General features: G+C 37.6%; 1 protein-coding gene across 31 annotated transcripts in view; it reads left to right on the top strand.

Moving 5' to 3' along the window:
* MAGI1 (membrane associated guanylate kinase, WW and PDZ domain containing 1) overlaps positions 1-14,216 on the top strand; it is a 534,475-nt gene that overhangs the window by 478,373 nt on the left and 41,886 nt on the right. For all 31 annotated transcript variants that reach the window (XR_009153941.1, XR_009153943.1, XR_009153946.1 and 28 more), the window contains one exon: positions 9,905-10,121. Coding sequence is in view for 24 of the 31 variants with exons in the window: in XM_058173838.1 (XP_058029821.1) it covers positions 9,905-10,121 (217 nt within the window). In the remaining 7 variants the exon portion in view is untranslated. The remainder of the gene's footprint in view (positions 1-9,904; positions 10,122-14,216) is intronic.

Genomic DNA, 14,216 nt, shown 5'->3' with positions numbered 1-14,216 from the left:
TTATCCTTTTAGTCTTTTTTTCTACTTAGCTTGACAGAGCTTTTGTGACTAGCGGCATAGGACAGGGCATCAAAATATCAAAGCAAGTTTGTTTTTAGCCTTAAGAGTAAAACATATTCTGTCGTAAAGACTAGCACATATATTATTATTGTGCATTCTTTCCTAGATCATTTTATCAAATTCTTAAGACTAATTGTAAATCTGGAGATTGGTTTCAGTTTACATATAGCAGTGTCATTAGAGATTTGGCTGCAGTTTTTCAGTTAAAATGGATGGCACTCAAATATCTAAAACAAAACTTGCATATGATAGTAATTGAATAGCAACACTGTAAAGCTTTGTGTTCCAGTCAAAGAATTTTACTCCGCTTTCACATTTACTAATCAATGAATGACTTCCAGAATGATACATCCTGGGCAAAACCAAGAAAATGTTGGGAAGACACCAGAATATTCCATAGCAGGAATACGCTTTTTCACACAATCAATTCTGTGCACTTTAACACCAAAATAAACCAGTGTATTTCCAAATAAACATTAGAAGATGGCATTCCCTCTCTTCATACTAGAGTCATAGCATCTCTTTACATTCTTCTATGTTCTCTGTGGCAGACAGTTGTCAATGGCTTGAAAGCTCAAGGTAGCTTTCATTATTTCAAAGAGAAAGCAATAGGCAAAGAAATCTGGCAGTGCAACTTTTAAAGCAGAAAGTGAAGTATGAGTCTTGAGAACAATTTTGGCTAGAGGAAAATGGTGGTCCATAGGCTCCTCCCACTTCTGCATTCTGTTTATTGCCCCAAGATGATTCAATAGCTTTTTGCTCATTGAGCCATGTTACTACTTCTTAGTAAGCAAAGCTCATAGGTGAATTGAAAGGACAAGGTTGGGATCATTTATGGTTAATTTCAAAATTCTGCCTTCATTCTTTTGGGTGCCTTGTGTTTTTTACATTTTAATAATGACTTTATATATTTATTGTTCAAAGTAATGGTTGTACACTATCCAGAATCAGTTTTTGTGAGATGATGGGCAGCTATATAAATTTGATTGATGGATAAATAAAATGAGTAAGTAAGTGTATGTTTTAGAGGCACTAAATGATGTAAGGATTTCTTAAAACAAGGCACTTAAAGGGGGGAAAAATCCATAAATCACAATTGGGAAACAATTTTTCATTAGTGGAGAAGAGATAATATTCTTTTTATCCCAGACATGGAAATACTGTAAATAAGGTTCCTGTTGTGTCAGTAAGAATAAAGTAGAAGACTTATTTAAAGTCTCAGTATTTGGTGTGAATTTTACATTACTCCAGGGGTGTCAAACTCGTGTTGTCATTGCAGCGTCATGTGACAGATTGGGACTTTTTTCCCCTTCGCTAAACCAGGTGGGGGCGGAGCCAGCACATGACGCATCCGGCCCGCAGGCTGCGAGTTTGACAGCATTACTCCATTGTATATTTAAAGCTCAAAACTGCAATGGAGTTCATACATGATATCTTTATTTTTACATTTTGACCACATATCTTCATTTTCCCATGCCTATATTGGTCCCCTTCTCTATAAACATGCTGGATCTTATGACAACTAATTGTTATGGCTGTGACAATATATTGTAATAATAGTCATGGCCGCATTTGTCATTTTCACATATAATTATTCTGTTTCTCTAGATATGCCCTCTAAACTTTCTGTTTAGTCTTATTAAATAAAATTTGAGTGCTAAATTCCCAAGACATTTTTTAAAGTGAAGGAGAAGTAGACATTTTTTTTTAAGTTTCTCTAATAGGGTATACAAATCAGCCCTGATCCAATTCAGATTTGCAGTTCAAATCAATTTGCTTGAAGTGTATGTTTTCCTATGCTTTTGTGTTTCCCTTTGATTTGGATTTGCAGTTTTGGGGAAAAAGGGTCATTTGTGTATGAACAAAAATTCATTGAATTGATTTGAAGGCATCTATACTTGATTTAACTCATTGATTTAGTTCGAAGATTCAATTTGATGGATGATTTCAGTCAAATTGCTCTCATATCAAATCTCTGAATCGAAGCTTCCTACAATTGTTTTTAGGGCATTGTTGGTTTTGAATGATTTTGTCTCATATGCACTATGTTCTTTTTTTATTTCTACTATTCTTTGGAGAAATTTTAACCTCTCAAATCACTTTTTGTAAGTGGGCAGTCAAATAAATTAATGAATTAAATAAACTCCCTATTTTAAGCAGTTCAAAATATGCATATGGATATTTTCACATTGATACTAGATTTCTAACATAGAAAGATTCTAAAGAAGTTACCAAATGTTTTTACTTTGTTAATATTTTTGAGTTAGAGTTCATTCATCATGCCAAAGCATAATGCGATTTGTTGGATTTTTCATCAAATGTTGTATAAATCCAACCAATTCTGACTTACTCAGTAGTTAAGTAAGGTTTGATCTGGAAACCCAGTCTGAATCTTTTTCAGGGTGTAAAACTGGGGGCCACGCCCAACCCAGCTCTGCAAATGGGAAAAACCTCACAAAACATCATGTGACCGCAATGTGACACAGCAAGTTTGACACCCATGCTTTATGTCATTCAGTTAAACAACATTGCGAACATGAGCAATGCTTCTCATCTTGAAAAGTTTTCAAGGGTCCTAAATCTATGCTAAAATTATTGTTAGATAATGTGAAACAATATGGTATTATTTTTATTACTTTTTAAATTTGTCTTCACTACAAGCTGGTCAGAGCAGGTAGGACCAATTCTCTATGAATTTCCACTGATTGTCCTGCTTGATATTTGATCCTGCCCCAGCCATAGTGCTAGCATATGTTATTTTATTTTATTTTATTTTTTTCTTTCTCCAGGTGCCTCCGAGTGCTATTGGCTCTTGAATTACTACCTTCTGCTAAAAATAAATTTGATTGGGTGACTGGTTGGGTTTGTCACAGTTCTAGCCACCTTTCTCTGAAACCTTAAGGTGCTGTGCCATAAAATGTACTTCCCCTACATTTTATGACACAAGCAGCTTGTGAGATAAATGGGGCTAAGAGAGAAGAAAGGCAGGGACAAAGTCACTCGGAGGCTTCAGTTAGTCCAGAATGCAGCTGCGCGGGTGATAGAGGGAGCTCCGCGTAGCTCCCATATAACACCGCTCCTGCGCAGACTGCACTGGCTACCTGTGGCCTTTCGAGTGCAATTTAAGGTTTTGGTTACTACCTTTAAAGCGCTCCATGGCTTAGGGCCTGGGTACTTACGGGACCGCCTGCTGTTACCACATGCCTCCCACCGACCCGTACGCTCTCACAGAGAGGGACTTCTCAGGGTGCCGTCCGCCAAGCAATGTCAGCTGGCGGCCCCCAGGGGAAGGTCCTTCTCTGTGGGGGCTCCCACCCTCTGGAATGAACTTCCCCCGCGTTTACGCCAAATACATGACCTTCGGACATTCCGTCGCGAACTGAAGACATATCTTTTTATTCGCGCGGGGCTGGCTTAAATTGAATTTTATTAAATTTTAAATTCTTATTAACTAATTTTAAATGGGGTTTTTAGTTCATTGTATACTTTTCAGGCCAATTTTAAAATAAGTTTTTTAATTGCATTTTAAATTGGATATTGTACTATCTGTTTTTATTTGCCTGTACACCGCCCTGAGTCCTTCGGGAGAAGGGCGGTATAAAAATCAAATAAATAAATAAATAAAATAAATAAATTGAGTGAACTGCCATTAAATGGGTTTCTTCAGTCCAAATATAATGCCTTAACCTGTCACCCACCCTGACAATCTCAATCTCTCTCTCTTTCTCCCTCTCTCTTTCTCCCTCTCTCTTTCTCCCTCTCTCTAGCTTTCTTACTATGTATTGGAATGGACAGAAGAAAAGCGAGGTAGTGAGCAAAGGCTTAGAATGCTAAGTTGATTAAGCAATGGTTTAGTTTGCTGTTTTGCTTCTCTTTTGCATTTCCACTTTTAAATTTGGCAACCACCTTTTAAAATGGATTTCCCTCCCATGCCTTAATTCCTGTGGGCAGACTTAAATGGGAACACTCAAAAGGGCAACTAAAATGTTTTATGCTGTTGTACTTGAAGAAGAAGCAATTGTCTACATCCAAAGGTTGTTTTCACAGTATATGCATTTTTAAAAAAAACCAAAAAAAACAAAAACCCAGGCGTGAATTAGTCATACCTGATAAGTAGAAAATTGGCCACATTTAAGCAACAGAAAATGTAGTACTTGAGAAAGGAGAGCTAGCTAATGTCATTATGTCATTAATGTCAATTCAAAATGTCATTTGAAGTTAATTTTTTTTAAGTCTGTTGGAAGGATATCATCTTAGAAAAATGTCACTGATGGGACAAAAAGCTTCTACAAGGTGTCAATAAAGTCACAAAGCAATTTTCGCTTTTGGAATTGCCACATCTCCTCAAGAAACACACTTGTATTCATTTAAAACAAAACAGCACTTTCAGTCATATTAAGAGTTGCTTCATTTTCTATGCTCATCTTTACTTCTTAGATTTTACTCATCACTGCAAAGCCAGGGTTGCTATCATTCCATAGCAGTTACTAATAAATGTTGTCATATTTTAGGTCTTACAACTTAATTAGTGTAAGAGTTCAAGCTAAAATAGCTGTTACAGAATGAAATCCCACCTTTATTATATTTTTAATATACCTCTTTAACTTCATTGTGTTTGACTACCTGGGAGTTGAATTTACTATTTTCCAATTGTCCCAAAGATGCTTTTTCACGAGGCAACTGGACTTTCTTGTTTTTCTTTGAAGACATTTCATTTCTTCTTCAGTTCTAACTGGATGGTGGAGAATGGAAGGATTTATACTCCTTGCAGACAACTGGTCATTTGCATTCTTTTAGAAAGCCATTGAAGCACTTGGAGGTTTATCTGTGTCCTCGGGGGTCACCTGAGTAATGCAAATGGGTGTGCAACCATTACCTGGATAACTGAGAATCTCCTTAGACATTTATTTTCCATTTTCCACTTATTTTCGTGTATAAAAGAACTTTTACTACTTTAAATTGTGGTCATATATGGATAAGGGCATGATTGACTATCCACCATAGTGATACAGGGGGTAGTGGCTTTTCTTCTCATTCTCACTGTAGGTGGCGTCCCTGCAGCAATTTTTAGGGTGACCCCTGCCCGCTTGGTGTGTAGAAAACAGGAAGCTGTTACTGAAGGTTGTAATGAGATGTGGCAAATATTTCCACACATAAAATCACTCCTATTTGTTCTGCCCACTCCACATAAAAGAGAATCAACAATGACTTGGGTAGAATCTAGCATTTTAACCCAGGATTCATTTAGGTTTGTGATCTCTTGAGAAAATGGATAGGGTGATTTGCGGTTTGAGTTCTGCCACTTGTAGGATTGATTCTTGCTCTACCTCAGGTACCCGCCCAGAGGTATTGGAGGTGGGGCAGAAGGTTAGATCTTATGTCAACTCACCAAGGGAGTATTTGTTCTACCTTTGAAGGGGGCATTATATGCCGTCTTCCTGCGTGTGGCGAATCTTGCTGCGTGCTGCCTGCTTCAGTCGCCTCTTCTTAGGGCAAATTATTGAGGTAATGATGAAATTCCAACTCCAGACTGTTCTAGAGACAACAGATGGTCTGGATCACATTGGTTGCTCTGATGGATGGTCTGTGTTCAGCCTGGTAGAGGGAAGTGCATGGCTGCTACCTATATTTGACCTCTTGAATGGCCTTTCACTTAACTGACCATTGGTGGTGTGTTTGCATATCATGTATAGAGCTGGGAGAGAAAAGGCCTGGTTTTCCATGGTTCTGCTCCCCCCTGAATGAATGCGGATACTTTCAGAACTCACAGCTACTAATAGGTGTGTGGAATCCATGGGAAGGGAGACTTTGCTATCCTGCAGCAGGTTGCATGGAGCAGGAGGACTTGGCAGTGGTTGCCCATGCCTTCATCATCTCTCAAATTTTATACTGCAGTACTCTACATGGGGCTGCCTTTGAAGACTATCCAGAAGGAGCAATTCTTCTTCTGCCCACAAGGACAGAATGCAGCAGCCTGCCTAGTTATGGGTGAGAGGCACCAGTGCTACCTAACATTGGTTTTGAAAGTGCTATGTTTGCTTCTGGTAGAGTACAATTTCAAGTGCTCACTTTAACCTATAAGGCCATAGGTATCTGCAGGACCATGTGCTTCAGATAGATCTGACTCATCCAGTGTGTTCATCCCAAACTGGGACGCTAAGAGTTCTAAGGCAGGGGGTGTCAGTACCCTGTGTCTTATGTTAGGCTCCACTCCTTAGAATAGGTCTACGACAGTTCACCACAACCAACTCGCCATGGCCAACTCACTGCAGGAGAACTTGCCATGGCCAACTCACCATGGAACATCTCATTGCGGGATAAGTGTTTTACTAATATCAAAGAAATGGTGGAATAGAATCATTTAAAAAACGATGCAAAAGGGAGGGGCAGAATGAAATGTGAATGGCAAAAAATAAAATGTTTTTTTATTTATTTTAAGTAATCAAATAGAATTGTTAAATTGGCCCACGATGAGTTGGCCCACGGTGAGTTGGCCATGGCAAGTTGTCCTGCAGCACGTTGGCCATGGTGAGTTGGCCACAGCAAGTTGCCACTAGAATAATGTACTGCTGAGGAGCTAAATGGAGCCTCCTTAACAGTCATTCAGAGAATGGTGAGCGCTCACTTCTTCTGCATGCCTTTGCAGCAGGATGTTTTGGGATGTCCGCTGCATTTGCCATCTTGTTCTGTTCCCCCTTTCGGTTCCAGTTTGGTTGTTGTTGTTTCCTATTATATTATTTCTATGTTGTCTGGTGTATGGTGGGGGCCCCAGAATCCTTCAAATCAGGTAGCTTCTAAGAAAATGAATGGATGAACGTTGAGTACAGGTAGTCCTTAACTTACAACCATTTGTTTACTGAGAGTTTGAAGTTATAATGGCACTGAAAAATGTGACTTATCACCAGACTTCCCACTGAATGACCGTTGCAGCATCCCCACTGTCATGCGCTCAAAAGTTGGACACTTGGCAACTGGCATATATTTATGGTGGTTACAACATCCCAGCTTCCCAGCCAGCTTCTGACAAGCAAAAATCAATGGAGGGAAGCTGGATTCACTTAATGACTGCATGATTCACTTAACTGCAGTGATTCACTTAACAAGTGTGTTTTAAAAAAGGTTGAAAAATTGGTTGTGACTCACTTAACAACTGCCTTGCTTAGCCACAGAAATAATGGTCCCCGTTATGGTCATAAGTCAAGAACTATCTGTAGTAATAGATGTCACTGTTTTGATGTTGGGATGATGTCTTTTTTTAGCATTGTTTCTATGAGTTTATATCTGGGTTTTGTTTTGTTTTTTTGAATCAACTGCCAGGGGAGACAGTGATATAAAAATGCTGTTACAATAATCAATGAATATATTATTTATGAAATGCTACCAAAAAGTGCTTCTAAAACTTTTCTTTTAAATATGCTCCATATTTCAGACACAGCTTTTTGGAGTGCTGAATATTTTTGACAATGAAGTGAGCTTAGGTAGCTCCAGATTGTAGTATCCAACTCCATAATTACATTTTCTCCTGCTTGCTCACATTCCCTATTCCTTTTGGCAGGTTCTCGCTGGCATAATTTTTCATAATTGTATTATAGTCTTCTTCCTCAGTTGGAAACATGATCCTAATCAGCAAGGACACACACTGCGGTAGAAATTCTACCTTAGAGATGTAACAGTTTGGAACTCTAGCAGTATTATCTCGCTGTCAATCAGTTTAGAAAACCTAGCAGCCAGTCAGGTTTGTCTACAATAATCCAGATTTTGGGGTGAAAAGGGATGGTAGAGAGAAAGTATGTCTGCCTGCTGCTTACACCACAAAAGCTGAAGTTGATATAGATGGGATTAGTGGAAGATACCACTGCAGTTTTTCTATCAAAGAAGCATGCTAAAAGAGATATTTTTCAGCATGGTCTCTGACATGTTGTTTCATTGTGTTTTGGCCAAGCCCTTGCTTTTTAAAGATACTTCTGTACTATGATGTAAAAGCTACAATTTAGTTGTTCTGTATGTTTTTCTTTTATATTTCATGTTAGTGATGATAAAATTGTGCTTTGAAGCATATGAAAATAATTGGCATTGATAGATTAATTCAGTGTTTCTAGACTGTCATTTGGAGTTCTCTGATACTTTCAGTGAAAAGACGAGCATTAGCAGACAAGCTTCTTTGAAAACCATTGTCTTATCTCTTTTAATGTTATTTGTGTTGCCCAAATGTATTGGACTTAAAGACAGTGTCCTTACTCAACAACATGCTTTCTATCCCACAAGTATCTTAAAACATGATGTAGAAAATAATCCAAATATTCTAGCTATGATAGATACTTCAAATAAGAGGATAATGATTTTCAGAGTTTGGAAATTTAGTTTGATTTGGTTTCAAGCATTATTTTGAGTTTTGTTTCATATTTGTGATGCGTCTGAATATTCTTACATACACACAGTGGAAACATAACATTATTCCAGGTCTGGGTTATTGTAATGTATATTGATTTTGAGCTGTCATCACTGCTGATGTATGGGAGATAAATAGAATCCGCGTAGTTGCACACACTGCTTTGTTCTTCTGAAGTTGATGTCATTTATGCTCATATTGTTTTGGCATTATCATTTATATAGATAGAGAATCTCTTCTGTAAATTTCATTTCACTGAACCTAAACGTTGTAATAAATTATGGATGGTCGATCTAATTCCCATACTGGATTTTTTTTTGTCCCATGTTTAACAATCTATTGTAAGATATCAGAACTGAAAGAGAATTCAGACTATGACACTTTACATTTCTTATTAGAGACTAATGGATTTCAGTTGGCAAAGAATTCTGCTTTTGTACCAATGTAAGAATTCAGAGCAACTTTGATTTTAGGTATCTAACCTTTGAGGGGAATATAGGTGTGTTGTCCCCGATTCTGTCTCATATATGTGTTGATTCTGTTCAGGGGTTTATTAAAGTAAGGTAGACAGTGTTCCTGGCGAAAAGCAGATTAAGAATCTAAAACAAGAAATATTGCACCCTTCAAATTTAATTTCTGGTAGCTGTTTTTCTTATCTGAGAAAAAAGCTACCCTGTTTCCCGAAAATAAGACCCAACCGGAAAATAAGTCCTAACATGATTTTTCAGAAATATAAGCCCTACAGTAATATAAGCCCTACCTCCAAAATAAGCCCCAGTTAAGATTGTTAGCCAGATGGGTGCATTTAGTACCGTATTTCCCCCAAAATAAGACCTAACCAGAAAATAAGCCCTAATGCATCTTTTGGAGCAAAAATTAATATAAAACCTGGTCTTATTTTTGGGGAAACACGGTATGTTTGACTTCAAGTCTCAACTTTGTTATGATGGCAAGAGAAACTTTGTGTGTCTGCTTGTGCTGTGTATAGTATTTAGAGGAGAGTGAGAGAGAGCTACTGAGTCATTGTACACACCAAAGAGAAACTGTTTGAACATATCTGATATGATCCATTCCTTGTTCCTATTCCTGGTTTTGAAATGCTGTCCTCAGCAGAAGACAACTCTTTTGAGTTCCTAATCCATACAGAATCCTTAATTGGGGATGTGGTCTGTGTAGTATCAGAGGGATGCCAGTGTGGTTTGTGATGGATGACTTTCTCTTCCTCCGTCATTCTGTCTATCTATCATTGGGTGAATTTTCCTGCGCTCAGCAAAAAATGGAAATCGCCAAAGCCCCAAAGTGCCCTTATATATTTATGTAGGAACTTGCAGAAGTGCTGAAGCTAGAGAAAAAAAAAAGGCTAAGGAAAATTGCTTGCTTGCAGATCATTAACCTTCTTGGGATTCCCCATCCCATCCCTACTCTTCCTTCTTTTCTGGCTCTCTTCCTGGACAGCAACCACTCGAACGGAAAGACAGCCAAAACAGCTCCCAGCACAGCGTTTCTAGCCACCACAGCACCCACACGGCTTCACCGATTCACAGCACTCAGGTGCTTCCCGAATACCCTGTTCCTGAAACACCAGCGACAGACCAGCCGGACAACGCAGGGCAGAAGAAGCCAGATCCATTCAAAATCTGGGCCCAGTCCAGGAGCATGTATGAAAGCCGACGTGAGTATGCCGCGAGATATTAATATGCTAATGGCAGCTTTAGACAGTAGCGTCTATTCATTATGATCAACTTCTGACTTCAGGAAGACATTTGCTTGGACTGAAAAGAATAAATTTGCCTTTGATTGCATTAGTGGGATATGTGAGCAAGGGATGCTGGCTGTGGCTGGAAATGGGTGGGGAAAGAAACCAATATTTTGCAGCTAGGAAGATTAACAAATTATCTGTAAATTGGAGGAGCATTGCTTACTTGCAAGAGGTAGATTGAGGGTTTAATGATGAGCAAAGAAGGGCGCATATTTTCAGCATTATGACTTTTTTGTGGGGGGTTATTTCTCTTTTTCATTTAAAAATAAATCCATTCCTAAAAGGAGATATATTGTGTAGATCAGGGGTGTCAAACTCACGTCGTCGTGTGACATATTGTGACGTTTTCCCTCTTTGCTAAACCAGGGGTGGGGATGGCCTGCATGTGACACATCCAGCCCTTGGGCTGAAAGTTTGACACCCCTGGTGTAGATTGTCCAAATACTTTCCTTATAAAGACAAAACTGGGCAGTTTTTCCTATTTGTAGCTAATCTCTACAAAATCTTATGCTCTTAAGCCTTGATCTTGCAAAGGGTTAATTAAGGAATTAGTTGAAATTGAACATCACAGTAGTATGCGGGTAGGAGCATCAGGCCCTTGTGTGTTCAATTATTCCATTACTTTTCATTGTATTTCATTAGTCAGGTTAATATTTCCTAGTTGGCTATTTGAAGTGTAAAGGTTTAAATCCAAAGATGCTGTAATCCTAAATTTGTTTTTTGTTTTTTTTAAAAAAATACATGTGCATGGCTGAGTGACTTTCTGCCAAGCCAGGCTTGTCTTTATTATTATATATTGATCCATCAATGCAGAAAACAAATAAATACAGTAAGCAGCTTTTATTTTAGTTATTAATACATTCAGTCCACAAATAATTCAATAGAGGGTTGATTTGATTCCAAAGGATTTTGTTTATTTATTATTCTGCCCATTTTAATGCATTCCCCCCCCCTTTTTTTGCCTCTTTTATTGATGAATTATTTTATTATGAGATTGATAGCCAATATACTCTTGGGATAGAGTGTGATACAAATGAAGTAAATAAATAATAAGTAATAAAATTAAAAATAGATGTCAATGAATATACTTTTGATTTTAAATAATGGATTTTTTTTAAAAAAATAGCATCTTTTACAGCATGAATTATAATTTAAGAGTGACTTAGGGATAAAAAAGTTTTGAAACTACCTACATAAAAAAGTGCCATTTATCATGGGAAGCTGGGATTTTGCATTGTCTGTAGTGAACTGAATGGACTTAAATTAAAATTAGTGTTGAATGATTGCATGAAGTGTAGGAAAATGTTGGTAGAGACTTTGGGGCTAAAACAATGCCAAGGTCTCTTTATTGCTTGGCTGTTCCTATCGTATTACTCATATTTGTTCTAAGGGAATGGCAAAGGACGTTTCTTTATACATCCAATTTTAAGTAGCATAATGGACTTGTACATTAGCTTTTTAAATGTGGATGGATGTCTGCAGGCTAAGAACTAGACCCAAAGTTTCTCCAAAAAGGACAAATATTATTCTGAGCTTAAAAATACATCTTCCTTAAAACATTAACAAATTAATTTTTGTGTTCCAGTTCTGGAAATCTGGGATAAAAATATGTTCAACTGCCCTGGACTATAGAGTCTGTTTATACCTGAGGTTCCTCCTTCCTTTGTCTACCCAACATATTAGTAGCATCTCCTCTCCCTCTCAAAATGTTCAACTGTTTTAGAGTAGGAAACAGTTAAGCATTGGTTTCTGGTGATCAGAAGACTAAGGTTAAATCCTACCTTCTCAGAAAAACCTCAGAGCCAGGGGACGCCATCTGATCTATCTAACACTAGGCCAGAAAAAAAGCAGATGCAGGACCAGGCCTTGTCCCTTATCATCCTATAAAACAGTATTTCTAAACCTTGGCCACTTAAAGATGTGTGGACTTCAATTCCCATAATTCCCCCTCCCAGCAATTGCCCATTATGATTGGGGTACTCGGAAAATTATAGCCCACACATCTTCAAGTGACCAGAGTCAAGAAATGCTATTACAAAACAATGACAAGAATCCCAGTTGCCAAACAATCACACGAGCAAAGGAAAATCTGCCCTACGAGGTTTGTGTAAAGTGCTCCTTTATAATTTACCATTCCCTTCTAGATTTGAAGAGATGATTTTCTTCTAGTCCTACTTCACTTGGGTGTCTTGTCTTTTTTTAGCTTAGAAAGCTGGTAGTAGGGTTGGCTGCACAATTTTTAAGTGACAATGACTCAAGGGAGGTAGCAGTTGACCGAAAAACTGGGAATATAATCCTATGTGATATTAAGGGAATTCACAACTATGATATTCTAAATCCAGAACAATTGTAATGCAGATTAAAAGGGGAAACTATCCCCTATAATTTGGGGGCTTATTAGTTGCACATTTAATGTAAGCATGTAGTTTGGCCTAAAAAGATTTGTGAATTTTTTGCATTCTCATCATGCAACTTCTATGATATGGAGTTTTTTGTCTCCTGTTCCCTCCCTCAATCATCCCCGCAGTAACATTTATTATTTATTTATTTTTATCCCACCTTTATTATTTATTTATAAATAACTCAAGCCTGCAAATATATCTAGTACGCCTTTCTCCTCCAATTTTCCCCACGACAACCAAAGATGAGTAAAGTGGGACTAGAACTCAGCATTGCCTGGTTCTAGCCTGGTACCGTAACCACTTGACCACATTTGTCTAAGACCTCCTGCCCCATACCTATCTATAATACTGCTAGCTAAACAGGTTATTAGAAACAGGTTATTAGATTTTCCTTTGCTCGTGTGATTGTTTGGCAACTGGGATTCTTGTCATTGTTTTGTAATAGCATTTCTTGACTCTGGTCACTTGAAGACGTGTGGGCTATTGAAACTCAACAGTTTCAGCTGCAATCTGTGTGTGTGTGTGTGTGTGTTTCTCAACTTCTCCATCTACATATTTAGACAACACAAGTTACATGCATTTTAGGAGTTTTGGACTCCTTAATATTGGGCAAGGGGGATTCTTTGTTGCTGGAGGTTGCAGCGAATGTGATGTTATGTTGTTATTACCTGCTCTATAACTTTCCATTACTCAAAGACTTCCCTGGATGCTGACAGTTCCCCCATTTAAAAAATAAAAAAGTAAAGGATGTTTTTCCTTGAAGCGGAGGAAGTCAGGATGGATGCAGCTTCTGAGGACATATAATGTCATCTATAAATATACTTTATGTATAAAGTGTATGAATATAGGTTTATCCAGTTCCTAGATGACTTAAGTGTGGCCCTTCCTTCTTCCAGACTCTATGCTTCTCCAGAAAGAAATGGGCATTTTCTTCAATGGGTATTGAAGGTATTTTCAAAATCAAATTCTCTTTTAGGATATTGCCTACTGAGATAAAAAAAAAAATGCAAGGGTATTTTCTTGCACATCAGTACCTCAAAGGCTGATAGATGGATTAAAGGGGATTTCTCATAGTAACTTTTGTTCCAGCCAGGTTGAACAAAAGCAGCCTGTGGAAGTGCTGTAAATTGTGTGACCATTGACACTTGCATATCTCATGCATATTTTAACATTATATTTGCTTTTTAAAATGTGATAACATTTTTAAAAAGCATTAGCGCTTTTTTTAGAAACGGGGTAAGTTAGTTAATCAGAATTTGCTTAGAACATTCTAATTTTTAAGTTTGAACTTTGAAAAGTTCAAATTCCTTGAAATATTAATTTTACTGTTATTTCAATGTTGCTGTTATTTGCCATTTAAAGGGACTTGTCCCAATTGAACGTTATTTGAGAAATTTAAATCTGTGAGTAGAATTATCCTTTGCTTTAAAATATTTTGCATTTTAACAAGTAATGCATGAAGAAACATTGGCAATAAAAACCAACATAATAAAGAATATTACTGAATATTACTAAGATTATAAGGGAAATAGAAGCGAGAGAATAATCTTAGATATTTTAATCCTGATTGAGCGATTATGTGTGTTACCAGGTTGATGTTGATTCT

The sequence above is a fragment of the Ahaetulla prasina genome, chromosome 2, assembly GCF_028640845.1.
Source record: "Ahaetulla prasina isolate Xishuangbanna chromosome 2, ASM2864084v1, whole genome shotgun sequence".
NCBI lineage: Eukaryota > Metazoa > Chordata > Lepidosauria > Squamata > Colubridae > Ahaetulla > Ahaetulla prasina.
This window is presented reverse-complemented; position numbering and strand designations above follow the sequence as displayed.